The 26987-nt window shown below is 59.6% G+C and overlaps 2 protein-coding genes across 2 annotated transcripts in view; both read right to left on the bottom strand.

The window, feature by feature from the left end:
* Positions 1-19751, bottom strand: part of RADIL (Rap associating with DIL domain) — a 40159-nt gene extending 20408 nt beyond the window's left edge. The window contains exons 1-2 of the mRNA XM_054718241.1: positions 19709-19751; positions 14389-14980 (exon numbers count right to left, since the gene is read on the bottom strand). Coding sequence (XP_054574216.1) covers positions 14389-14923 — 535 coding nt within the window. The 5' untranslated portion in view covers positions 14924-14980; positions 19709-19751. The remainder of the gene's footprint in view (positions 1-14388; positions 14981-19708) is intronic.
* PAPOLB (poly(A) polymerase beta) lies at positions 7412-9729 on the bottom strand. Its single transcript, XM_028131898.2, has one exon. It carries the CDS (start codon positions 9559-9561, stop codon positions 7636-7638), a length of 1926 nt encoding a protein of 641 aa, XP_027987699.2. The 5' UTR covers positions 9562-9729; the 3' UTR covers positions 7412-7635.
* Positions 19752-26987: the final 7236 nt, after the last annotated feature.

Below are 26987 nucleotides of genomic sequence, written 5' to 3'. Positions count from 1 at the left end.
GACGTAGACTGAGCCCCTGGGGCCAGAGGGCAGACTGTGGCCAGACAACGCCCGTGACCTCGCCCCTGGAGCGTGCCCTGCCCCCTGGGCTACGTGAGCCCCCAGCGTCCCGGCGCCAGGAGGTGCTGCAGGTGCGACCAGTCCCGCTCCCGCCGCTCTGGGCCAGGTGGGCCTGACACCCGCGCCTGGAAAAGCGGAGGAAGGCGCTTCCAGCACGCGGGCGCTGTGGCTGCGGGGCAGGGGCCTGGGACTCCCCGAAAGCGCAGCCCGCAACCCCGGGGCCAGGACCTGCAGCCGAGGAACGAGTCCTGCCGGCATCAGAGCAGCTCAACCGGCTTCCTCCCGCGCCTCCGCACGCCGGCCTGAAGGTAGGGTCTTTCGAGCACTTTCGTCCTGAAAGCGTTGGCCAGTTTCAGGGGGGTCCAGTGGTGTTGACAGAAAGCAAAGCCCTGCCCCCACCCCACGTGGAAGACCCTCCCCAATGGAGAGGCCAGGCGGAGGAGGGGAGCTGTTAGGATGCGCGTCCTGGTGGAGAGAGCGAGGCGCGGCTCCCACGTCAGGCCCGGCTCCTGGGCCCCGGGTCGCACTCAGGGCTGCGTTCCTGTTTGTTCAGCTGCTCGGATGCGTCGCCCCCGCTCCGTGAGGGGAAACGGTTCCGGGCGCTGGCGTTCAGTGCCTTTCTCTCCATTTGTGTGTGAGGTTCGCCTCCCTTAAGATGAACAAGCGCTAACGTAGCCAGGAGAGAGGGGACGCCCGTGTCCTCACCGTGTGGGCAGGCCTCTCCCGATGGCGCCAGCAGCTCGGTGTGCCCAGCCCAGCCCCACCCCCGAGTCCCCCCTCCTGTCAGCCACCTGCGTCTGACCTCCCCCGATCCCCCCCCATCGGTATAGTCCGAGGCCTTCCAGGCACCCACAGGCATGAGTCACGCAGGACGTGACCCGCCGGGAGAGAGGGAAGGACATTCCCTCGCCCACCAGGGAGCAAGAGGCGCTGCGTGGGGCACGCTCCCACGCGTGCATTCGTGTCCTCACACTTCGGTCTGACTGAGATAGGACACACACATGAAGCACCTCTGGAAAGTACCGTTTCATTTTGTAAGTTTTTTAAACTTTGATGAAATGGTACCACGGGGTATGTATCCTTCTCCAGCTTGTTTTTGATTTTGTTTTTTATATTTTTGTTGATTTCAGAGAGGAAGGGAGAGGGAGGGAGGGAGGAACACCAATGATGAGAGGATCCCTGGTCGGCTGCCTCCTGCACGCCCCCCGCTGGGGATCAAGCCTGAAACTGGGGCATGTGCCCTTAACCAGAATCGAACACGGGACCCTTCAGTCCGCAGGCGATGCTCTATCCACTGAGCCACACCAGCTAGGGCTCCAGCTTGCCCTTTTAATCAGATCATGTCGGTGCTCACTCCTGTTCACTGCAGGGCACTCCATCGTGAAATGGGGAATGTGTGCATTGGCGGTGTGCGATGGCCAGTGTGCTCACGGACGACACTGGGACTCTCGGGTCACGTGCACGGGGCTAAGTCCTCGCCGGGTGGTGAGGACACGCAGTGCGCCCTGAGCAGAGGCGCTAAGGCCGCCGCCAGCCAGCATTTCGGGGGTTAAGTCACCTCGCCTTCCAGGCCATCCACGCTGGCGGTGGTGTGTGTACCCGTCCGGTTTGGGTTCGGTGTTCACATCCACATTCGAAAGGGACGTGGCTGGTCCCTTTCCTCTCTGAGACCTCCCTGCTCCGGCTCGGCTGTGCGGGCGCAGCGCTGTCCCGCGGAAGGCGTCTTCTCTCTCTGTCTCGGGAAGCGCGATAGAGCGCACATCGCCCGCCCGTGGGCAGAACTGGCCGGCTCGCCTCCCAGGTCTGTGTTCCTGCGGTTTCCTCTGGTTTGGTCGGCTCGTTTTCACACGCTCCCGCGGCTCCCGCCAGGGCTGCAGGGCTGCTCGGGCTCCCGGTGGCGAGTGCCTCTCCTGGGAGAGTCCATGCGCAGAGCGTGCTGGCTGCTGGCCACGGCGGCCCGCAGCTCTGTGCAGGCCTGCCCTGAGCTCGCCGCTCTGCCCCCGGCTCCCGAGACTGTCTGTCCCGTCTCACCCCCTGCCCCAGCCTGGCCGGCTCTCACTACTCGCCAGCCTGCGCCTCCCTCACTGGCCTCTCGCCGCGTGCTCACCGGCTGTCTCTCTACTCCCCGCTGTGTCCTGTCTTCCCGCCCTGGGTCACGGTGTTCCTTGTACTAGTGATGCAGGCAGGGCCCCCATTTTCTCGTGTGTGCATTTAAAGCTGCGGCCCTCCTGCCACGCTAGGGCCCCCCCGCCCCCGCCCCCGCCCCGGTGCCTTTCCATGGCCGTCGCGTGGTGTGGAAGAGTCTGGGCGCCGAACTGTGGGCGCTGTGTCCGGCACTCTCTCCTGCCTGGCAGTCCCCGCCCGCCCTCTCCCCAGCACGATGGTGAGCGGTGATGAAGTCAGGTCCCCGCAGCAGGCGCAGCTCTGGGACCACGTCCCAGGCACGAAAGGGGAGGGACGTCACTGTGGGGACTTCCGGGGCGCTCCAGGGAAGGAGGACGGTGTGCAGGGGCACCTTTGCCCGGGCCCCTCCCTCCTTTTCCTACCTTAAGTGGCAGTGTGATGGTGGCCCTGCAATCACCCTGCATCTTGAGGTGACCTCGGGGTGACCTTGAAGATGGTGGGGCTGAACGTCGAGGAAGCCGGGTCCGTGGGGACCAAGAGGGGCATCGGTCAGTGCTGACCACGCCCTCTGTGTGAGGCAGAAGGAAGCCGAGTGTGCTCAGCTACTGCTTCCGGCCAGATGCGATTCCTAACGGATCGCACTCTTTTACAAATATATACTTATTTATTTCAGAGAGGAAGGGAGAGGGAGGGAGAGATAGAAACATCGATGATGAGAGAGAATCATTGATTGGCTGCCTCCTGCACGCCCCCTACTGGGGATCAAACCCGCAACCCAGGCATGTGCCCTTGACCGGAATCGAACCCGGGACTCTTCAGTCCACAGACTGATGCTCTATCCACTGAGCCAAACCAGCTAGGGCCTGATATCACTTTTAAGATATCAGTTGGGTTTATAAATTATGAAATAGTTCACACATATGAACACATTTGTAACTCAGACTAAGGATAAAACGAACACCATTTCACCGCCCCGCTCCCAAGAGAGCGGGCACTGCAGTCTGGCTGCGTGCTCACAGCTGCACCCCTGCCTCCCCCTCTCCCACCGAGGGAACCCGGGCTGGAGCCGTGTTTCGCGTCCCCTTGCTTTGCAGCTACAGCTACACCACACGTTCTGTAACCCCGAGTTAAACCGTGTGTGAATTATACCCACACGCTTTTCTGCAATTTCCTGTTTCCCTCAACATTATGAGCTGACTACGTCGATCATGTAACTACGGTCCGTTCAATCTCGCCGCTTTCCATTGTCGACTGCATGCCACACCCTGTGTGTCAGCCCGTGTGCACCTGTGGGGTACCTCAGCTTTAACTATTACAGAACACGCTACAGATGCTCCTGGCGCCTCAGACGCGGTCCCCCCTCTGTCTGACACCGTGACACAGAGGGAGAGCTGTGACATTTACATGGCACACCGGAGGGCGTGTAGAGTTCCGGGCAGGGCCACCTCGAGGAGAAAGGGACCAGTTAGATGAAGCCCCTCGGGGCCCCACAGCCGGAGGCAGAGACCTGCTGGCAGGATAAACGGAACGCAGGGAGTGGGCATGTCAGGGGCACCAGACAAGACCCAGCTGTCTCCCAAAGGGATCAGAACGACGTGCACCCTCGTCATCGCTGTATAGTGTCCCCACCGCTCCTCAGCCTCGCCACGCTGATCCCTGTGAACTTCATTTCTAAGAAATACCTCTGCGTCTTCGTTTGTAGTTTCCTCACTACTAACACGGCTGAGCGTCCTGTGCTCATTATTTGACACAATGAAGAGACTCCGTCCCTCGGCCTCTTTCTTCGTGGCGGGCGCTTTGTTGTGTCTCCTGGACAGTGTCCTCTGTGCCCGTTACTGACTTCTAACTCTGTTCTGGAATCACAACAAGTTTTGTGAAGCTGATACTTTGAAAGACGTTGTCCTATTTTCTGATCTAGCACAGGGTTAACTTTTGCACATGCCCAGTGCTTATCTATGTATATAAAACCCTAATATGCAAATAGACCAACGGCGGAACAACCAGTCGCTATGACATGTGCTGACCACCAGGGGGTGTGCACAGAACATGGCGGGCTTCGGTCGCGGTGGGATGGTGGAAGGAACAGGTGAGCAGGGGCACCAGACCAAGGCGGGGTGCTGGTCGCTGTCATCGGGGCAAGCCTCTGGTGGTTACTGAAAACGCTTTGCTCCTGCGCACTGCGGTCCCACCCGGCGCTCGCACCCGCTGCTGGCACCCGGCGCCAGTCCTGATCGCTTGGCACTGGCCCCACTCACACCCACTGCTGGCGGCGCGTGGGAGCAGCGGCGGCGGCGGGAGCAGGGCTGCCAGCAGAAAGGAGACTGGGGGCCGCAGCTGGAGGGGCCAAGACCCGCCCCTGTGCCCACCGCAGCCTCACGGCCCACAGTTCCTTTCAAGGTGCACGAATCCGTGCTCTGGGCCCCTAGTTTGAGAATAAGATGCACTTCTAATTGTTGGGTGGCAGGCACTGCCATCAATGTCCACTAGGTAAGGGTGTCCCCAGCCGGGAGCGGGAGACACGCAGCCTGGCCGCCGGTCTGCATCCTGTTCAGGCTGCCTCCCCCCAGCGGCAGGCAGGCAGTTGAGACTGAGACGGAGTGGCCTCACAGAGCACAAGGTACTCACTCTCTGGCCTGGCGCGATAGAGGTTTGCCAACCACGGTTGAGCTCCAAACCGTTTCCCTTTTTGTCATTGTGATGCCATTGATGAAAGCGTCGTTTTAAAATCCTCTATGGCGCTGACAATTGCTATTTATCTTTGTTACCTTAGGTTGAAGCTAATGAGATGCAAACCAGTTTCAAATCACTCCATTTTCCTGCTGTGTTTTTCTTCTATCATTAATGCACTGGTCCTTTTGTCCCTCGAAATTATTTTTGCTTTGAAATCTGTTTGGATGATATTGTTATGTAACAACTTCTTTTCATCAGTATTTCTTCTTTCCATTCTCTTATGTCCATTTTGGGTGTGTCTCTCATTAAAATAAAACACACACACACTAAAAAAACAGCATGCAGCTGGACTTAGTTTTTCCATGGAAATCTGACCATCTCCTTTAGTTAGGAAGTTTGCTCCATTATTATACACAGTGACAGATATATTTGGTTTCATTTCCACCACCTTAGATTGTATTCTTTTTATACTATATTTTATGTTACCCCCCTTTCTTTCCTGCCTTCTTTTGGATTAAGACTTTTAAACTCCAATTTTTACCTTTATGGATTTGAAGTGTCGGCCTTTTTTTAATTTCCCCTAATAGTATGGCATGAATTCTGTAGTTCATAAAGTCAGAACGTTCCTCGGTGGCCTCACCCTCCTCCAGAACAATGCAGACCATCCGCACTGGCAATGCCAGGTTGAGATCCCTTCACTAACGCCTTCGCTGTTTGTTTTTATTGTGTTTTCAGTGGAGAAATACATCATCTGTTTTCAAAATAGCGCTTGAAACAATACAAGTACAGGTGCAAACTCCAGTCATGAGACACTACATACATCAGATGAGAAAAATAGTCTGATATTCAGGCTTAGTAAAACAATGTGTAAACAAAGACAAGACTAAATGTGTGCCGGGCGAATTCCACCCGATGCCACAGCTGCTGCCAACACCGGGCACCGGGCACACCTGACTCATGACTGCAGCAGGCGGCTGGGGACTGCACAGGCTGAGTGTGGGAAAGGCCCACTGTGTGCTGAAAAGAAAGGCTCAGTTACTGCACAGCCCAGAAGGAAGGAAATTATAGTTCAATGGTGGGAAAATTAACCCAGAGGATAGAGAAAGGGTTTAAGGAGTTGCACTTTAATGTGGAAACTGCACAGGCGGTAGAGAGGGACGCAGGCGAGAGGGGAGGAGACAGAACTGGACTCATGGAGAGCCTGGCAGGGTGCTGTGTCCAGGTTACGACGGCTTTCATTCATCTACGTCTGTTGTCATTCACGTTTCCTGAACATGGATGTTCTGCGTAATCATGAGCGGGGTTTTCTTGAAAAGTATTCCTAATAGTTTGTAGGATAAAACAAAAGAGTAGAAAGCCAACTAGATGGCAAGGCCTTGCTAGAAATTATTTTTTTTAGGTGTAAAGTTTACTGATGGATTTTAGTAAACAAAAATTGGCATAAAACTCTTGGAGAAAAGATCTTTCTGCTTCCCTGTTTAAATTGGACGTGAGCGCCCCATAAACAGGTATTCTGTGAAGTACACAAAATTTCTCATGTGTAGAGATCAAGTAGCCATCCAAGACTAATGTTTCACGGGCATTACTTTCAGTCAAGTTTTAGTAAAATATTAGCCCTGGGACCAAAATGTCATGTTTTGGGCCATGTGGCCACAAGACTTGATTTCATATGGTTAAGAAAATACTAGCATTCTGGGTTTTTTGTGAAACAACATACAAGCATACCGTGTGCATACAAGCAAGGCAAAGCAAAGAAGCGGGAGACACAAGGCTACCTTGTCGGAAGACAAATGATTAAGGACAACAGAACACGGAGCTGTTAGCTCCAAGACAATGTTAGCTGTTTGATCGCTGATTGTGTGCATTATAAAACAATCCTACAGAAAAAAAACAATGTCACTTCCTGACCATGTCCCATCAAAACCAAAGAATTAACTAACTACTGTTTCGATGTCAAATATATACCGTAAGAGCTACCATTTCATTTCAGAGGGTCACAGCTACCTCCCAGGAACTGCGCTAGATGAACTTTCCTGCTTTTCCTGAAGTACAGTACACTGCACAGGGGTATCCAATTTGGAGCTTAACAATGAAAATGCTTCAGGAAAAAACTAAAACTCATCCAGCTGAAACCTCTGAAATTAGTTCTCACTTCTAATCATACACATAAAGTGCATCATCAATGTAAGGATATCTGATACCAATTTGTATGGCAAGTTTCCCTCAACAATGCATCAAACATAAATGCAGGCCAGCAGTCAGTCACGGGTACAAAGATAGCTGGAGGTTTTTTCTCATTTTCTCTTTAAGGGAAGCGGTCCTTTGAAATAGTGAACATAACTGTTGCTGACACATTAATAATCTACACAATAATAGCAGCACTTCTAGCTTCATGTACTAACCTGGACTTCTGATCAAGATTAGCCCAGCAAAGGGAGTTACCAAGTCAGCCTAAATCTCTTTGGAGTCTGATCTAGTTTGGCACCCTTCCTTCTCCTCCTTTAGCATTTGAAGACAACAGATCGAGTTGGCAGGTATTATTTATGGAAGCTTGAGGTTGTTTTTATCAGTTCAATCTGTTTTATTGAAGTCTTGTTAACAGGAATAGGATTTGCAGGGAGAGCAGGGGTATTGGAAAGGTTTCTACTGGATGTCTCCTGCCAGGCCAACAGAGAAGCTGCTGTCTGAATACTCCCAGTTGAGTGTACCGTCTTTACAAGACTGCTCCTCTTCTATCTTAGCGTCCTCGGTCCTTCCGTCTCTATGAGGTGAGAATGTCCTCTAGACTCCTACTATAGGGTTAGCTATGTTTGTGGCTGCGGCCCCTGAAGGCCTGGGTGGATGGTTTACCAGAAGTGTTGAAGAAACAAGTCTAGTGATCGTGGGCTTTGGAGGTGGAGAAATGGCTGCTTGTGAGGCAGTCTGAGGAATGCTCTCGCTTGCACCCCCCGAGCTCTCACTGGGGTTCACTTGCTGCAAGGTAACTTCAGTAACCTGTACGCTGGTCGCAGACGCTGCCATTACAGCCAGAGCAGGACTGTTTCTGCCCTGAGAGGAGCTGGTCACTGGGCCAGTCTTCACAGTGCTTGTAGGCGAAGGCACAGACACGCTGTTCTCACTGTCTGCAGACGAGTCAAGACTGCTGTCATTCAGAGCTGTCAATCTGACATCTTCCATGGAATGTGTTTGATTTTTCTGAAGCACGTGATTAGGTAGTAGCTGGTGAAGCTCCTTTCTTCTTAAATGCATTGCATCGATTTTCATGTCCATCTCAAACATCTTACTATTTATTGCTTGCCTATAAACTGTATCTGTGAAAGACTGGATATCATAGGTGAGGTCGATACTGAGAACTTCAGAATTTTCTGGCTTTTTTAACACTAACCCAATCACCCACATTGTGCAAAATTCTTCCTTGTCAGGATTTTCTTTGGGCGCTGGGAATGACTGGGGATTCACATGAGCCAGTGTAATAAACTCATTCTTCTCCAAGCTTCCAACCAGGATGCGGATTTTTGATTCCACCAAGCCCACCCATTCTAGACGTTGCTTTTCTGTTGGAGCGCTTGCTAGAAGTACAATATAATGCTTATACTTTTGAAAGAAGCTTGGAGCTTCAAAAAGTTTGGACCACTCTGCTTTACTCAGCAAAATCTCATGTGTGATAGCAAGGCCTTGTTTAAACTCCTCAATCATGACCATCCTTGTCGAAACAGACACGTTGTATGTGGAGTTCTGCTGAGGGTATGCCGGCGTGATGATAGGCATGAGGTGGTACCTGTCGCTGGGGTTTACTCTTGGGTCCCAAACAGGCAAATTAAGATTTTGTTCTTCAGGCTCTTTCAGTAGCACTGGGTTTGGCCACTCCCATTCAGAAAACACTAAGAAAAACTTACGCACAAGAGTTGACGCCACTGCATTTGGATAAAGCTGGCAAGTCCTTGCCACTAGCATGGCCCAGGAAACACCTCCCAGGAAGCCCAATATATTGGAATAGATGTTGTGGCATTTCGCCCACAATTTGATAGCTCTGAGAGTTAACCTGAAGTTGTCAATGTTTGGTACTAGATGTAAGATTTCATCGGTTACCCGGCAACCATTAAGGCTTCTTATGCATCTAATATCTAAATTTTTAAGCAGACTGTCATCTCTTAGGTCCAAATCTTCTGGAATAGTCTGCAGTGCTAATCTTGCAAACAAAATATCAATCTCTATCCCATCAAAACACAGTCTGATAACTGGTACAAATGCCTCCTCAACAGCCCTTAAGTCCTTTACTTCTTCGTGTAGTTTCAACTTATCATAGAAGGAAGTGAAAAAGTCACTTCGGTCCACATGTCTTGGTGCAACGCACAGCGCGTCTATGTCGGCCCCTTTCGTGTGCACCCCCAATCTGTAAGAGCCGAATGTAAAGATTTTGCCTCCAACGTTTTCAATTATAGCGGGTGGAAGACTTTTGCTTTCACTGATTTCTCGTATCCATTCCTTTACCAGATTATTTAATTTTTCCAAAATTAAAATCCTGCGCTGCAGTTCCTCTTCCTCTTCTAAAACCCCAAAGGGCTTCAGGGTTTCAATTAATTTCTGGGTAAGTATGCAGTCTGTCTCCTTGGGGGCGGCTAAACTGATGGGGGAGGAGATGCCATAGAGCTTGGGTGGCGGCGGGGTCTGCTGTGATCCCGGGGTTGTCACCGGAAACGGCATCATCTCTAGCGCTGGCCCGGCCACGCCACGTTCCCCGCCACCGCGACCTCCGTGGCCGCTGCCCGGGTCATGATCCGCTGAGGCGGGAGGGGCGGGGCTCCTACCAGCCCAGGTCTGACCCGCTCCCGCTCCGCTCCCGCCGCTTCAAGCGTCTCTCCGCTGTCCCCTGGGCCCCAACATGGCGCCCGGGCCCTCAACCCGCCGCGCCGTTCTAGAACTGCCACACACGCCGCGTATGCCAGGGCGCATGCGTGCCGCGCAGAGCCTCACGGGAGTTGTAGTTTCCAGGGGTCCGCCGTGGAATTCGGGCTTCAGTGTTGGGGCGGTGGCGGGGGAGCCTCGGATTTGGCTTTTTTACTATTTTCTTTTTTGCTTTTTTACTATTTTCTACGTTTGCTCTGACCTACCATCTATTGCCTTGCTCACCATTTCTTAGACCTCAGATCTACTTCCTCCGCCTCCGACGCCCAACAAGCCACCCAGAAAGGCACGCCCGGGACCCTGCTCAGGACACTGGGGAGGGCCGACACAGCTCACCCAAACCCGCCGCTCCCAGTCCAGGGCCAGGCCCGGGCACTGCCCACAGACCCCGTGGGTTGCCACAGGCGGTAGGCGTGCCGCCGGCTTCGGGGAGAGGCGGGAGGTGCTGCTAGATGTCCTCCACGCCTGAGGACTAGCGCCCCCACCGCCAGCGCACCCCCAGGCTGAGGAACGTGCAAGTCCGCTCCCCCTGGAAACAAGCAGCCTGGCCGCCCGGCAGGCCGCTGGCAGAAACCACAGGGCCGGCCCGCACCCGGAGCCCACGGCCCCTATCGCAGGGAGCCGAGCCCTCTGCCGCCTCCGGAGCCCCCGCACCCCCCACGCCGCCGGCGCCCCAGAACTGACACACACACGGCTGCTCTGGACACCGGGAAGCGCAGCTGTGAAGGCGGTGTTTAAGGACAGCAAACACCACGGCGCCTGAACGGGAGGGACACCGGTCCTCTGGGGGTGGGGCTGATTCCGCTTCCCCTCCACCGGCTGGCACACCCGCTTCCCACGTGACTTCCCGCGGAACCAGCCCGCGTGCAGGAGACGGGATGCAGGGGGCACCCCCGGCTCTCTCTCTCACACACACATACACTCATACACTCACACACACACACTCATACACTCACACACACACACACACATACACACTCACACACACATACACTCATACACTCACACACACACACACTCATACACTCACACACACACATACACTCACACACTCACACACACATACACACTCACACACATACACACTCACACACACATACACTCATACACTCACACACACACTCATACACTCACACACACACACACACACAGGCAGTCCCTCCCTTTCCACCTCTGCTCACTGGGAACACGCAGACACACACACACACACACACACACGGGCAGTCCCTCCCTTTCCACCTCTGCTCACTGGGGAACACGCACACACACACACACACACACACACACACACACACACAGGCAGTCCCTCCCTTTCCACCACTGCTCACTGGGAACACGCAGACACACACACACACACACACACACACAGGCAGTCCCTCCCTTTCCACCTCTGCTCACTGGGGAACACGCAGACACACACACACACACACACACACACACACACACACACACAGGCAGTCCCTCCCTTCCCACCTCTGCTCACTGGGAACACGCCTGCAGGTGGTAGAAGCCGGGCAAAGGCCGCTCCCAGGGCAGACGGAGGAGCCCAGATCCTTTCTCAGCAAACTTAGGCCAGTTACCAGCCCTGGGCCGACACCCTTTCCCTCCTCACTCCACTCCAGTGACTTCGGGTTTGTTGTTTTGTTGTTTTATTGATTTTAGAGAGGAGGGGGGAGAGACAGAGACAGACGGACAGACAGTGACTTGTCCCACTTATCTGTGTATTCATTGGTTGATTCTTGTATGTTCCCTGACCCGGGATCGAACCCACAACCTTGGTGTACGGGGCGATGCTCTAACCCAGTGGTCGGCAAACTGTGGCTCTGTTGACTAATGAGTTTGCCGACCACTGACCTAGACTCTCGATTCCAATAATTACAGGCTGTTGTTGTTCCTTGTGATTAAGCCCCTATCCCAGTGATCGGCAAACTCATTAGTCAACAAAGCGGCAAACCGCAGCTTGCGAGCCGCATGTGGCTCACGAGCCGCAGTTTGCCGACCACTGCTCTAACCAACTGAGCTGCCCGCCAGGGCCCACTTCCCAGTGGCTTTGAGTCTCTCCGTGGTTCCCACTGCTGGTGAGGATGCAGGGGGACCCTGGGCCATTCAGCTGCCACCGACGGGTCTCGGGAAGGGGCTGGATCACGCCTCGCTCCCTCAGGGCCAGAGGATGGTGAGCAGACCCCACAGGATGGTGAGGGGCTGCCGGCGGCACCTGCGAGGCCGCAGAAGCTGCAGCATCCCCTGCACAGCGAGCCGTTCAGAGTGTACGTGCCACGCGTGCACACGTGTGAGTGCACACACGGTCCTGTGTCCACGTATCCATGCATCACGGGGATAACCAGACGAAGGCACTCACTCAGAGGTCTGGACCCTGGTCAAGCTCTGGAGCAGGCGCCGTCCCTGGCTGCCCTCCCATCCTTCTAAGGACAGAGGCGAGCGTGCCTGCCCTGGGACGCCGTCCCATCGCCACGGTGTCTTTACTGTCGCCAGTGGCAAGGTCAGGAGGCACTGACTGCCCCGACCACACCCCGAGTGGAAGGCCAGCAAGGAAGGCCGCCTCCCTGGGGTCTGGGAGGCCTGCGCCGGGCAGGTAACACAACCCGCTTCCGCCAGAGAAGTGTGTCAGCGAGACCGGCCGGCTCAATGGGCTCTTTATTTGAAAGGTTCTGCAAAGCCACCACCACGGTGAACAGGCTGTGGGCAGCGGCCTGGTCTGGCCTTGGCTGCTGGGAAAGGCACGGGCCGGAAGGGCAGTGCGCGGAGACCAAGGCCACCCTGCAGGTGCCGTCCGCCCCGCGCCCCGCCAGGAACCAGCCGTGCGACCCCGGAGCCTGGGGCTGTGACCATCAGGACAGGCCAGGCTGGCTGTGTCCACACGCTCTCCGCAGTGGAGAAAACACCGGGCGGGACAGCGCCTGGAGCGGAGCCCCGGCCCCGCACCCACACCGCAGCCTGGCCTCCTGGGACGTCTTCCAGAGGAGGGGGGTCAGGATGAGACAGCAAACCCAGGACGCCGGGCCCAGGGGTGTGGCCATCAGGCGCTGGTCTGATTAAGCCTTAAGACAACCATCACATCCTCCACGTCGGCCTGCCTGTGCGGCCCACGTGCGGAACCCTGCACGTCAGTGGTAAAGGCCTGCGCCCTGTCCGGGGCCCCTCCCCACCCCGTCTGGGCAGCCCGGCCTGTGAGCACCGAGCACCCTGCTCACACGTGCAGGAAGCGTTAACGGGAGCGATGACACCGCACAACGGGCACTTCCAGAGGCCGTGCTCAGGGCTGTACGCACATCACTTCCCAACCCCACTCTCCAGGTCAGAAAACTGAGGCCCACAGAGGCGAAGCGATTTGCCTAAGGCAGTGGTCGGCAAACAGCGGCTGCAGTTTGCCGCTCCGTTGACTAATGAGTTTGCCGACCACTGTCATATACTCCCCTTTACCTCTCTGCACACAACATGCCACAATTGCCTAATCCTCACAGCTTCCAACTACACGGTAACATTTAGTCTAGTCCAGTGGTCGGCAAACACATTAGTCAACAGAGCGGCAAACCGCAGCTCGCGAGCCACGGTTTGCCGACCACTGGCCTAAGGTAACAGAGGGCTGCTGCACGGGGCACCGCTGTCGCTGTGGGACACAGCAGTCCTGCCGGGCCCGAGGGAGCCCGGCCCCTGGGAGCCCCACACCACGCTGCCCACACGGAAGGTGCACGTGGCTCCACGTTCGCCCCGGGCAAAGCCAGAGGAAGGAGCGTTCCCAGCGCCTCGGAGCCACGCACGGCTCAGGGCGAGCGCAGCAACGGCTCAAAGCCCTCCCCCCGGAGATGACAAGATCGAGAAGGTCTCAGGCCACTTGACGGCCTTCCACTCTGGGCCACAGAGCCAAGTCCACGTGCTCACGCAAAGCCACCGTTACAGGACACTAAGAAGAAGCCAACTGTGACGACACATGTGAGAGTCTTGATATTTGAAAACTCACTTTTTATCTCACTTGCTCATTAAGATCATCACTTCTTCCCACCACCTGAACAGCAGCCAGAGGCAGGGCAGCGGCCACGGGCCACCGAGCCTCCCGCCGCGGCCGGGCTCAGAGCTGCCGCTGTCTGCGCACCTCAGGGGGACAGTGGCCACTGCTTTGGGGCTGGGCCTCCTCCACCACGGGCCCCCCGCCCGCACCCACTGACCCCCCACACCCAGACACACCCCCACACACCCACACACACCCAGGCACACCCACACACACCCACGCACACCCAAACACACTGCAGCCCCTCACCGTCTCGTTGGGTTGCCCATAGGAGTCACTAGGCCTTGGGCACAGGACTTCCCGTAACCACACCAGTGGCTCTGGACACGGTGCCTGCAGCAATGACGGGACAGCCAGAGGGGACAACTCGCCTCACCCAGGAGGGGTCTGCCTAAAGGCCGCTCACCTACACCTACACCTACGCCGCAGGCCCTGCGCACAGACAGCTGCGGTCTCCAAACGGCCACCGTGAAGCCCGCAAACACGCGGCAGAGGCCTGAAGGTCCCCGTCCGAGCAAACACACCTGCGCCCCCCGGGCCGCACCTTGGCCTCCACCTGCCCTGCCCAGGCCCGCGTGGAGCCTCCTCCCGGAGCGGCTCACCTGCCGTCACGGTGTCCACGTCCTGGGCCGCCAGCTCCTCCACGTCGGCCCTCCTCCTCAGCTCAAACCTCCGCGACAAGCCTTCGCGCGGCTTCCACAGCTCCTGGACCAGCAGGGGCTTCTCGTGGTCCCCGAACACCCGGACGCATTCCGCCTGCCACGGCCGCTCCGAGTCGCCGGCCTGGCCCACCACGTCGCACAGCACGTACTGGCTGGCGCCGTCGGGGCTCAGGGAGTAGCGCTCCAGGGCCTCCCGCACCAGCTCCTGGGCGCTGGACCGGCAGGTGGCCAGCACGCTCTTGTAGTGGGCGCCCGTGCACACGCTGTCCCCGAACACCTTCAGGACCCCGGGGGCTGAGAGCCGAGTGGAGAGCTCGGCCGGGTCGTCGCTGGCACCCAGGTCGGCGAAGGTGGCGTCCAGGTCGCGGTACTTGTAGCTCAGCGTGCGGGACAGCACGCTGGACAGCAGCTGGCCCTGCCGCTTCAGCTTGCTCTTGGCGGGCGGAGACATGGTGAAGTGGGTCCCATAGAACATGGTGGGCCCGGCTTCACGGGCGAGGCTGCGCTCACAGCGCCGGGGAAGCGCCGCGTCCTGGAGGAGACAGGGTGGGTCAGCATCGACCGTCGGGGAGCGAAGGCAAGCGAGGCCCCGTGAACGGAACAGACATGACAGCCACCTGAGCCACGTGCCCACAGCGGCGGCCTGGGGAAAGCACGCGGGTGAGTGCGGAGGCGTCCCGCAGGGGAAGCCCCACAGGAGGCACGCCGCCGCCGCCGCCACGGAGCGGAGGCCACGCCCTGCCGCGTGGTCCCGGCACCTGCAGGTGCTGGGCTCCCGCACGCCGCGGGGCAGCCGGGACACAGCGTGCCGTGGCCGTGTGTGCGGGGCCGTGGCCTGTCTCCCGAGGTGGCCCCCGCACACCACATGGCACCGCAGAGAAGGTGCAGAGCACGGGAGTGGGAACTGCCTGGCCGCCCTCTCCCACGCCACAGCCTGGGACGGAGGGGGCGGGGAAGGCGGGCCTGGGACGGCTGCACTGGGATGTCCATGTGATCCCGCGACACAGAAGGGCTCTCCCAGCACCGGGAGGCACGACGGGAATGCATGCAATCCTCCCACCGCGTCCAGCCTGGCGCTCGGCCCCGGCCAGGCCACAGCTGCTCTTGGAGGGGTCAGGGCACACTCCTGGGAGCTCTGGTGTCAGCCGGCCATCAGCCCAGTGCTCCCAGTGCTCCCAGTGCTCCAGCCGTCAGCCCAGTGCTCACAGCGTCAGCCCAGTGCTCACAGCCATCAGCCCAGTGCTCCCAGTGCTCACAGCGTCAGCCCAGTGCTCCCAGTGCTCACAGCCATCAGCCCAGTGCTCCCAGTGCTCACAGCCGTCAGCCCAGTGCTCCCAGTGCTCACAGCCGTCAGCCCAGTGCTCACAGCCATCAGCCCAGTGCTCCCAGTGCTCACAGCGTCAGCCCAGTGCTCCCAGTGCTCCCAGTGCTCCCAATGCTCCCAGCGTCAGCCCAGTGCTCGCAGCCATCATCCCAGTGCTCCCAGCCATCAGCCCAGTGCTCACAGCCATCAGCCCAGTGCTCACAGTGCTCACAGCGTCAGCCCAGTGCTCACAGTGCTCACAGCGTCAGCCCAGTGCTCCCAGCGTCAGCCCAGTGCTCCCAGTGCTCACAGCCGTCAGCCCAGTGCTCCCAGTGCTCCCAGTGCTCCCAGCGTCAGCCCAGTGCTCCCAGTGCTCCCAGTGCTCCCAGTGCTCCCAATGCTCCCAGCGTCAGCCCAGTGCTCCCAGTGCTCCCAGCCGTCAGCCCAGTGCTCCCAGTGCTCCCAGTGCTCACAGCGTCAGCCCAGTGCTCCCAGTGCTCCCAGTGCTCCCAATGCTCCCAGCGTCAGCCCAGTGCTCGCAGCCATCATCCCAGTGCTCCCAGCCATCAGCCCAGTGCTCACAGCATCAGCCCAGTGCTCACAGTGCTCACAGCGTCAGCCCAGTGCTCCCAGTGCTCACAGTGTCAGCCCAGTGCTCCCAGCGTCAGCCCAGTGCTCCCAGTGCTCACAGCCGTCAGCCCAGTGCTCCCAGTGCTCCCAGTGCTCCCAGCGTCAGCCCAGTGCTCCCAGTGCTCCCAGTGCTCCCAGTGCTCCCAATGCTCCCAGCGTCAGCCCAGTGCTCCCAGTGCTCCCAGCCGTCAGCCCAGTGCTCCCAGTGCTCCCAGTGCTCCCAGCGTCAGCCCAGTGCTCCCAGTGCTCCCAGTGCTCCCAGTGCTCCCAGTGCTCCCAGCGTCAGCCCAGTGCTCCCAGTGCTCACAGCCGTCAGCCCAGTGCTCCCAGTGCTCCCAGTGCTCCCAGCGTCAGCCCAGTGCTCCCAGTGCTCCCAGTGCTCCCAGTGCTCCCAATGCTCCCAGCGTCAGCCCAGTGCTCCCAGTGCTCCCAGCCGTCAGCCCAGTGCTCCCAGCCGTCAGCCCAGTGCTCACAGCCGTCAGCCCAGTGCTCCCAGCGTCAGCCCAGTGCTCCCAGCGTCAGCCCAGTGCTCCCAGCGTCAGCCCAGTGCTCCCAGCGTCAGCCCAGTGCTCCCAGCGTCAGCCCAGTGCTCACAGCCGTCAGCCCAGTGCTCACAGCCGTCAGCCCAGTGCTCACAGCCGTCAGCCCAGTGCTCCCAGTGCTCCCAGCGTCAGCCCAGTGCTCCCAGTGCACCCAGTGCTCCCAGTGCTCCCAGGGCTGGTTCTAAGAGTGCCCGGGGCTCGCCTGGGGCCCTGGCAGAGCAGGGGGCGTGGCCGAGGGGGATGTGCACAGCACAAACCCGAAGCTCGGCACCACATCAGCGAGGACGGCGCCCACTTCCGTGCTTGTGCCCTCACCAGAGACGAGAGCAGGCAGGCCAGAGAAGAAAGCTCATTTTCTAGAAGCTTCTAGAAACAGTGTCCAGGTCCCAGTAAGGACCTGGCGGCATTGGGCACCTGTGACAAATGTCAAGCACTAAACTCAGCGGAAGCCAACACCCTCAGTCCTGCGCACTCCCGGCTCCACGGGCGGTGGGAGAGGCTGGGGGCACCCCTGCCCGCAGCCCGCTGCTCCCTCACGGCGGCGCTTGCCCAGGTGTCACGCAGACACGCGAGGTGCGTGCGGCAGGTCCCGTCAGACCCCAGGGAGCCCGCGCTGGCCATGGCTCCCCCCAGCGCCCGGCGCCCGCCAAAGGCTGGGCTGGAGTTCACAGCCGAGCATCGCAGAGCGCACGCAGGACACGGGCCCGGCTTTGCCCCGCATCCCAGGCACGATCCCGCTTCCCACACTGCCCGCCGCGCCCGGACACCCCCTCCGAGGGCCTGACCCTCCACAAACACTCCCCTCCCCGGCCTCCTCCTCCAGGCAGAGCCCCAGGGTCCAACCACACCCAAGTGGTGGCTTGTGGCCAGGAGCCTGGCCTTGGAGATGTGTGTGGCTGCGAGTACGACGCTGAAAACGCAGAAACCGCGGCCGAGCAGGAACAGGCGCGTCAGGCAGGGCCGTGAAGTAAACCCAGGAGCCTATAAGACCCAGGTACAGTGGGGAGTGGACTGCTATTCTTTTCTTTTGACATTTTCTCCATCGATTTCCAGAGAGAGTGGAAGGGGGAAGATGACCGGGGAGAGGGAGAGAGAAACATCAATGTGAGAGAGACACACCGATCGGCCGCCTCCCACACACCCCAACGGGACCGGGAACCGAACCCGAGACCCTTCAGTCCGAGGGCCGGTGCTCTAACCAGTGAGCAGCACCAGCGAGGACATGAGTTGCTCTTTTGCGCTGGAGTGGATCTAGGTTCTGTAACATCTAAAGCTAATGCAATTCTGTTTTCGTAAAAAAGGAATAACAAATTATAGATACACGCCTGCTCGTCCACGCCCAGGGCCTTGGGAGCGGGCGCCCTCCCTCCTTCCAGCAGTTTCCGGGCGCGTGAAGGAGAATGTGGTTCGCGCCTCGCCTCTCCGCTCGCTCCTTCTGAGGCCCCAGCAGGCCCGGGACACACGGGCGGGCCCTGGTCCGCTTTATCAGGAAGCTCTGCTCGCTCTGTGGCCATTTGCAGAGAGCAGCCACGGACGGTCACTTGTTCCCTCGCCACCTTCCCTCCCAACCCCCGAGGCGAATGCAGCCTGTTGGTCAGGATGGGGCGCACTCTTTCCCAGGACGAGGCCTGGGTCGGGCTGGTGGGGGGGGCCTCAACCTGCCTTTCCCTTTTCTGCTCCCGCCCCTCGGCCTCTGTCTGGTCTGTCACACTGAACTCGGGGCACGGCCCCAGGGTGTAGGACCCGCTTCTCCGAGGGAAGGTTTCTGTCTCGTCCTCGGGGAAGAGGCCAAGTTCTGATGAAAACAAGCTCGAGTCACCCCAGCGGGCGCCGCGAGCGAGCGAGGTCAGTGCGAGGCTGACGACATGGGCGGAGGACACGCCGGCCCGGCCCGCAATGTGGAATCCATTAGCGTTCCCACCAGGACGGGACCGGACAGGAAGAGAGGGCAGATTGGCAGGCTCCGCTGCATCCCCTCCGTCCGTCAGTCCCATCCCCACAGCTCCAGCCAGAGCGACGCTTTTAAATACAAAATAATTCCGTCAGGTCTCATGGGGACGGGCCAGCCTCCTGCCAGGGACTGAGGGCTGGCTCCTCTCTGGAATGCACAAGAGGTGGCCCGCTCAGGAGACACCTGTGATCGCCAGGGACTTGGAAAATTCTTTCCGGCAATCCAGATTAACCAAACACTTGACAGGGCGCTGGGGCGCGAGCGGCGGGTCTGCGGGGCTGCCTCCCGCCCTCCGGCCGGCTCTCCGGTGGGAGACAAGCCGGCTACCCGCGGCCCCGGCCCGGCACCGGTTTTGTAGGCACCGGTTTGGTAGGTGCGGTGCTGGCCGAGGGGCTGGAAACGCACAGAAGTCGCCGGAGGCAGTGCCTGGGGCCGCCCGGCCGTGCGAACCGGAAAACCAGGACTGGCGGGTTGGGGGTGTCACGCAGACCCCGGCGCGAGGCTGAGGATCCCAGCCCGGCTCCCCGCGGCGCCCGCGCTGCCCAGCTCCCCTGAGCCGGGGAGGGGGGTGTGCTCCCAAGGCAGGGCCGCCCTCACCCCAGGGGCCAGCCTTCAGGACCCGACCCCCAAGGCAGCAATGGGCCCCGGGAGCCGCCGGTTGCCATGGCAACAGGACAAGCCCCGCTTCAGAGGCCCGGGAGATGTCCCGTGAGGGCCCTGCGGCCCGAGCGCGCGCCCCGCGGCCTCCCGGCTCGGCCTCTGCGCCACCGCGGAGCTCCCGCCTCAGCGGCGCGCCCAGCACCCTCCGCCTCGCCTCGCGCTCCCCGCACTCACCTCCAGCCCAGCCCGCCGCCTCCGCGTGGCTCCGACGCCCGCTGGACCCGCGGGAGCCCGAGCCGAGCGGCGCCTCCTGCCGGCCGCTCAACGGACGGGGCGGGGCCTCGGTGGGCGGGGCCAGCAAAGACTAAGGCTGGCTCCTCCTGCAAGCCACCAATGGACGGGCCGAGACCTCGAGGGGGCGGGGCCTCAAGGGGAAGGGCGGAGCCGGTGATGGGTTGAGCTGGGCGCCAGCGCCACCTGCCGGCCAATTGTGTGGGCGTGGCCTAGAGCGCAGGGGCGTGGTTTCCAGGACAGAGGCGGGGCTGTGCCGTGCACCTTCTACTACGGTTCCAGGGGCAGGGCCTCGGCACGAGGGGCGGAGCCAGGGAACTCGGGTGCCCAGTGCGGCCTCAGGCTCTGGGGGGTAAGTGGGCCGTGTTTGTCCCCGCCTGTTAGTCCTGCAGTGGAGAGGGCCAAGGAGAGAAGGGAGCGGGCGGCCCATACAGGAACATCTAAGACACAGAAAGGGGATGAGAGTGCTGGTTCTGTCTCCCCTACAATCTGTCCCCCTCCCCCCACCTCCCCCTAAGCCATAATGTTAAATGCCAGATCAGATCATGGAACTCTTCTGCTTAAGACGATGCAAAACAGGGTCAGGGCAGGTCCGGGGCTCTGGCCCAACCACCCTCCTTGGGTGACCGTGTTTTAAAAGAAACTCGGGTCCTTAGAGCTCACTTTGGCACCAGCCCTCCAGCTGGGGTTCCACCTCAGAGAAAGGCGCCTCACAGACAGGTCCCTTGTAACCCCGATGCTCACGAGCAGGCCTGGGCATCATGTAGCCTTGGATGCAAAGATGCAGAATTCTCACCCTGGGCGTGAACCTTTGGTTTGGCAGCTGTTGCAGGATGAACCCCATATTTGCTAAGGGAAGATGGGAAGAGGGAACAAGCATTTATTGATCACCTACTGTATGCCCCATCCTATGCTAGGGGCTTTACGTAGGTCACACATTGAGAGCTCACAGCAACCTTTGTGAGGAAATTGTTGTTACTCCCGTTTTACAGATGAGTAAGTAGAGGCTTAGAGAGGTCAGACAGCCAGAGAGAGTCAAGAATTGAGCTTGGAACTATATGATTACAGGACTCCCAAGCCACACACACACACACACACACACACACACACACACAGGAACCCCATATCCATACACAACCTCCCCTCACCCAGACCCTGAAGAGGCAAATCGCAGGACCGGAAGGAGAGCCTGGGTTGAGGCCCGTGTTTTCCTTGTAAGGAATTTCCCGCCGTGATCCAGGCCCTCAGCCATCCCTCCCCGCACCCCTCTTCAGCAGGGGGTGGCAGACTATGGCCTGTGGGCCAAACCTGAGCGGCTGTGTTGATCAAGTTTTATTGGAGCGCAGCGACGCCTATTGGTTTACAAGTTGTCCACCACTGTTTTCATGCCACAGACTCGATAGGCCAAACAGCCTGAAATACTTACCGCGGGGCTGCTGCAGAAGGCCTTTGCTCCCCGCTTCGGGATCTCGTCTTGCTAGCTATTGGGGATCACCCCACTGCTGCACGCTCTGCATCTTTGCTGGGCTCATTCCCTCGGCCTTGAAACTCCCTTGCCAATTAGTTGGCTCAGGCTGCCGGAAGGACATACCTCAGCCCGGGGGGGCTTCAATAGTGGAGTTTCGTTGTCTCGCAGTCTGGCTAGAAGTCCAAGGTCAAGGTGCCATCAGGTAGGGTCCTGGAGGCCTCTCCGCTTGGCTGTCGACGGCTGTCTTCCCCCTGTGTGCTCACACGGCCGTCCCTCCGTACCCTCCTCGTCTCATATTGGATGAGGACCCACCCTAATGACCTCAGTTTAACTCAGCCCTCTCCGGAAAGGCCCATCTCCAAACAGTCACCTCCTGAAGTATTGGGAGCTGCAGCGTCAACATGTGAACCTCAGGGGTCTGCAGTTCAGCCCGTCACACGCACGTCACCGCCTGGCCAGTTCCTTTAGGACACGGATCCGGGGCTCCTTATATGGCAGCCGGCCTGTAAGACAGTCCCCGTGGCTGACACCCTCTCGGCGTCACGCCCCGGTGCGGGGTCCCTGGCCTTGTTGAACAGGGCTGGCCTGTGTAACGAATAAGATGTTGTCCAAACGGCCGTGTGACTTCTGGATCTGAATGATGAAAGACGTGGCTTCTGCCCTTGCTCCCTGTTGGATCACTCGTCCTGGGGGAAGCCACCCGCCGCAGAGAGAAACGAAGGCCTTCCGCCAGCAGCCAGCAGCCAGCACCAAGTCCCCATCCGTGGGAGCGAGCCGTCTGGGATGCAGGTCCCCGGCCCAGGAGGCTGCGTAGGAATGCAGCTTTCCCCCTCCTGGCTGCCTCTGGTGAGGGGCCTGTGCCAGAACCACCCAGCGCAGCTGCCCCACACTCCCAGCCCTCAGAAGCCACGTGAGAGGAGAGATGTTCGTTGTGGACTTAGGCCACTGCGTTTTGGGGCGGTTTGCCGTGCAGCGATAGAGAGGTGCCTAATACAGCCTGTCGGAAGGCCTCCCAGGCCCGGGCTGGGCTCTGCACCCCTCCTCCGCTGCCACAGCCCGTATCTTAAACCTTTCTACCGCGCCACGTCCACATTACACGGAACTGCATTCCTTAAATACAGGTGAGGTGTCCTCGCCTATAATCCTCTGTCATTGCACTTGGAGTGAAGTAGGGGCTTGCAAAGCCCCAACTGGGCCACTCCAACTGCTCTCTGCCTCCGCCACGGGGCTCCCGCCCCGGCCTCCTGTCTTCAGACACTAAGCCCACCGCTGCCTCCGAACCACGTCCCCTTGCTGCTCTGCTCCCTAAAACCTCGTCCTGCCGTCCGCACGCCGGCAGCCGCCTCTCCTTAACACTCAGCTCCACGTGTCCTGACCATTGTCTTCACGGTCACGCTTCAGCTCAGGACCTACAAGGATTTGTTACAATTCGTATGTTCCACACACACTGGAACGTGTGTTCCCCGAGGGCAGGCGTCTCACCCGTCTGCATTGCTGCACTTAGCCGTCGGTGAGTCTTTGTTCAATGAGTAAACAAAGGAACGAACATATTTCATCTCACCTCTCACCGGCCCCTCAACGGGAAGCTCCCCCAGGGCAAGGGCTGGCTCTTATTCATTTCTGTGTCTGGCACTGGGCCCTGGGGCGGGTGAGCAAAAGATGGTTTTGAACTTTGGGGTTGAGTCTCTTTGGAAAGTCACTGGACAAAAATAAAGTGTTGCGCTGCCCTCTGCGGCCACCAGGGGGCGGCAGAGTCCTGGGACTCTTTCCTGGAAAGGCCCATCTGAGCCCAAGGGAGCCGCCTCTGGTTCAGGTCAGAGTGCGCGTTCCCAGGGGCCCAGAAACAGAGAGCCGGCTTTGGGGGCCTGCAGAGAGGAAGGGCAGGTGGCAGCAGGCACAGGGACAGCCGTCGAGCCCAGCCTTCCTTCCCGAGACTGCGCACCCCGGGAGGGGGCTGGCAAAACAAGCGATTCCATCCTGGGATTCCTTCTGGAGGAACCCGGCCCCACGGCTCCGGGGGGTCCTTCCGGGTGGACTGTCGGCCAGAAACAGCAGTCCCGACCTCCCTCCCACGTGGTGTCCTGAGCACCTTGCCGCCGTGCAGTCCCTGCGGGCACTGAGCCTGCGTGTCCTGCTGGGGGCGCAGGAGGGCGGTGCGCGGCAGGGACCCGGAGTCCAGGGGACACCTTTCCCTGGGGAATACCGACTCGGTCACTCAGTCATTCCCCGGCAGATGGGGCATGAAGCCGGGGTGGTGGCTGTGTCCAGTGGACACAAACGGACCTACCAAGGTCCCGATGGCGTTAAACAGATCGTGTCAAACGAACCCGCACCAGGGTGGGACCTGCTCTTAAGAAACTTGAACGGCATCCCCTTAGCTGTCAGAATGTCTCGAAATGTAAGACATTTCAAAATCAGCCCTGGCCGGTTTGGCTCGGTGGATGGAGCATCGGCCTGTGAACTGAAGGGTCCCAGGTTCGATTCCGGTCAAGGGCACATGCCCGGGTTGTGGGCTCGATCCCCAGTGGGGGACGTGCAGGAGGCAGCCGATCCAGGATTCTCTCTCATCACTGATGTTTCTCTCTCTCTCTCTCTCCCTCTTCCATCCTCTCTGAAATCAATACAAATATATATTTTTAAAAATGCTTTATTAAAAGAAATTTCAAAATCACCCGCGGCGGCGGTCAGTAGACTGTCTGTGTGGTGAAGTCTCTGGAAGTCCGGGTGCGCGCGGGACGGGGAAATGAGGAAACGCGTCTCTCAGCCCTGGCCGGAGCGGCCCGGCAGGTCGGGCGTCGTCCCACGCACCCAGAGGTGCAGGTTCAATTCTTGGTGTCGGTGTTTCTCTCTCTCTCCCTCCCTCTCTCTCTCTCTAAAAAAAAAATCAATAAAAATATTTTTTTAAGAGAGAGGCACCCTTACCAAGGACCTAATGCCCCGAGGATTTCAGAGCGTCGTCGGCTTGTTTTAAAGTTGCATTTCAACCCACAGCGGAGTTAGGGTCAACTTCCTTAGCCGAAAGCAGGACCGGGCGATCCGGTCAAACGTAGAATCACACACACGAGCACGGGGCCTGCGGACGGCACGTTGTTGAAGGACCACGTGTGCGTGGCGGGGCCCAGCGTCCCCACGGATCCTGCTTCTGGTTTGTTCACGTGATGCGTTGCCCGCGAGCGTCCTGAGATGGCACCACTTGGTGTGTGACATGCGTGTGTGTGTGTGTGTGTGTGTGTGTGTGAGAGAGAGAAAAACGAGGAAGGCTGAGGAAATACGACCTAGTAGCTTATTCTTAAACTGAGAGTTGGGAACCAATGACCACTTCATCTTTCTTTCTTTTTGAGTCTTAGAGGACATGTGGGGACCGTGACACAGGGAAGGGCCCCGGATGCGAGGGAGGGGCGGGGGATGAGCCGTCGGAGAAAGGGGGGCCCCGGGGCAGGGTTTGCCTGGGACAAGCTGACGCGCTTTCCAAATTTGGGGTGAAAGAGCGAGGTCCGGCCAGAGACCTTCTTCCTGGCTCCCGAGGAGAACGTGTGGGCACCCCTAACTTACCCTGAGCCGAAGGGGCCGAAGCACGTGCCCCCCCCCCCACTCGCTGCCCTCGGCTGGTGGGAGGTGTGCGCCTCCTCCCGGGGCCTGGGGAGGACCTCTGGGCTGGGCTGGGCTGAGCAACAGAATACGCCAGACGTGACGATGCATGACTTCCATGTGTCCCGCCTGGCGCTCTCTTTCCCTTGGGACCCAGCGGCCATGCTGTAAGGAAGCCCGGGCCACGTGGGGATGTCACCAGCGGGTGTGGGTGAAGCAGCCAGCCCTAAGCCTGCTCGCCCTGCCTCGCCGTCCCTTCCCGCAGACACCCCCGTTCCCCACCTCCCGCCCGCCCCCCCCCCGTGCCTCCCCAAGTGGCCCGGGTGGCCGCCTGCGCCCTCCTTTGGGAACTGTGAGCAGCAAACTGACTCTCCAACGGCGGTCGTCTCCCTCTGTGGGCCTCGCCTGCCTGGCTATGACGGAGCCTGCTTTTTGTTTGTGTTGATCGATCTGAGAGAGAGAGACGCCGAATTGTTGTTGCATGTGTTCATTCACTCCTTGGTTGATTGGGGTCTGCGCCCCGACTGGGGATAAGCCAGGCGGGGGGGGGCGGGGGGAGAAGGGGGGCAGCTTCCCCCGGGGGGCCCAGGGGCGGCGAGCACCAGCCACCAGGCTCTGAGTGAGCCGGCCTCCGCCTCCTCCGGCCTCGGGCTCTGAGCCCCTCCCAGACCGTCCCTGCCCCGCTGACCGCCGCCCTGAGCGCGGGCGATGACCCGTGTTGGCGCCACCGCAGGTCAGCGTCACCCGTCCCACCAGAGCCCGCCGTCACGCTTCCTGACCATCCCGGGTTCCCTACGGGGACGGAGCTCGCGTTCACGGAAGAGGCCAGACGGCGGGTGAGCCTGCAGGGCGAGGCCCCGCACTTTATTCACGGCCTCGGTCTCTCCACGGAGACGGACGTCGGCCGGCAGGAGGGCCTTCGCACCGAGTTTACCAGACACCCCTCACCGTCCACAGCGCCGCCCCAACACGGCGTCCCGGCCAGCAGGACGCCTCCCGCCACGGACGCCGTCACGCATGTGGACGGGGCGGGTCCATGAAGTGGGCCAGAGCCTGTTCCCCAGCAAAGGCCCGTGTGCTGCCCACGACGGGCACCCAGGGTGACCTCCCAGCCGCCAGGCCCCCGAGCCGGGCGGCCACGGGAGGCCCAGGAACCGGCTCCGCAGCAGGGTCGGCGCTGATCCCAGAAGCTGGAGCCGCCTTCTCGTCGCTGTCGCAGTGGCTCGAGGGCCCCGGGCCCCCAGGCCGGCACCACGCGGCCGCCACCCGCAGGCACGGAGCTCCTGGGCCCGCGCGGCTTTCCCGGAGGGGCCCGCAGGAGCAGCTTCTAGAACGGAGGCTGTGGGTCTTCAGGCCTCGGCCCCCTGGGGTCCCTGCACGCCCCACCCCGCCCCGCTCAACTGAGGAGAGGACGCCAGCCCTGCTCCCGCCTTCCCCGGTTTCCAATCGAGGCCGGAGGCAGCTCCCGTCCGAGGCACGGACTTCAACCCTCCCCGAGGGGCGGCCGCGGCCTCGGACAGCCCTGGCCTCCGGTCCGTCACCCATGGACTAAGGCAGTGGTCGGCAAACTCATTAGTCAGCAGAGCCAAATACCAACAGGACAACGATTGAAATTTCTTTTGAGAGCCAAATTTTTTAAACTTAAACTTCTTCTAACGCCACTTCTTCAAGATAGACTCGCCCAGGCCGTGGTATTTTGTGGAAGAGCCACACTCAAGGGGCCAAAGAGCCACATGTGGCTCGCGAGCCGCAGTTTGCCGACCACGGGTCTAAGCGGCCGCTCGTCAAGGCCAGGCCTGTCCACCCAGGAGTGTGCGTGGGAGGCGGGGCGGGTGAGAGCCTGCTGAGTGCCGCTCCCGCAGTGCCCGCCTGACCCAGGAGCTGCCCCGGACGTGCCCAGAGGGTCGCACAGGCCGTCTGCTGCCTCCCCCCGCCCTCTTCCCCCACCCCCCGGTTCCTGGGGACACGGCAGCACCTGGTTGGCAAGTCCTAGCACATGACGCCTCAAGGATGGCGGAGAGAGGGACTGGCGTCTGAAATCCCAGGCCGAGCCCTCCCCCCCCGCCCCCCCGCCCTCTGCACGCGCCAGCCTGGGAATGCTCCTGGGCAGGGCGTTGAAGGGTGAATAGGAGTGTGCTGGGTGGGCGAGGGTGGACCATCACCTCC

This window comes from Eptesicus fuscus, chromosome 6, assembly GCF_027574615.1.
Source record: "Eptesicus fuscus isolate TK198812 chromosome 6, DD_ASM_mEF_20220401, whole genome shotgun sequence".
Lineage (NCBI taxonomy): Eukaryota > Metazoa > Chordata > Mammalia > Chiroptera > Vespertilionidae > Eptesicus > Eptesicus fuscus.
Note: the sequence above shows the minus strand (reverse complement) of the source record. Positions and strands in the feature narration are given on the sequence as shown.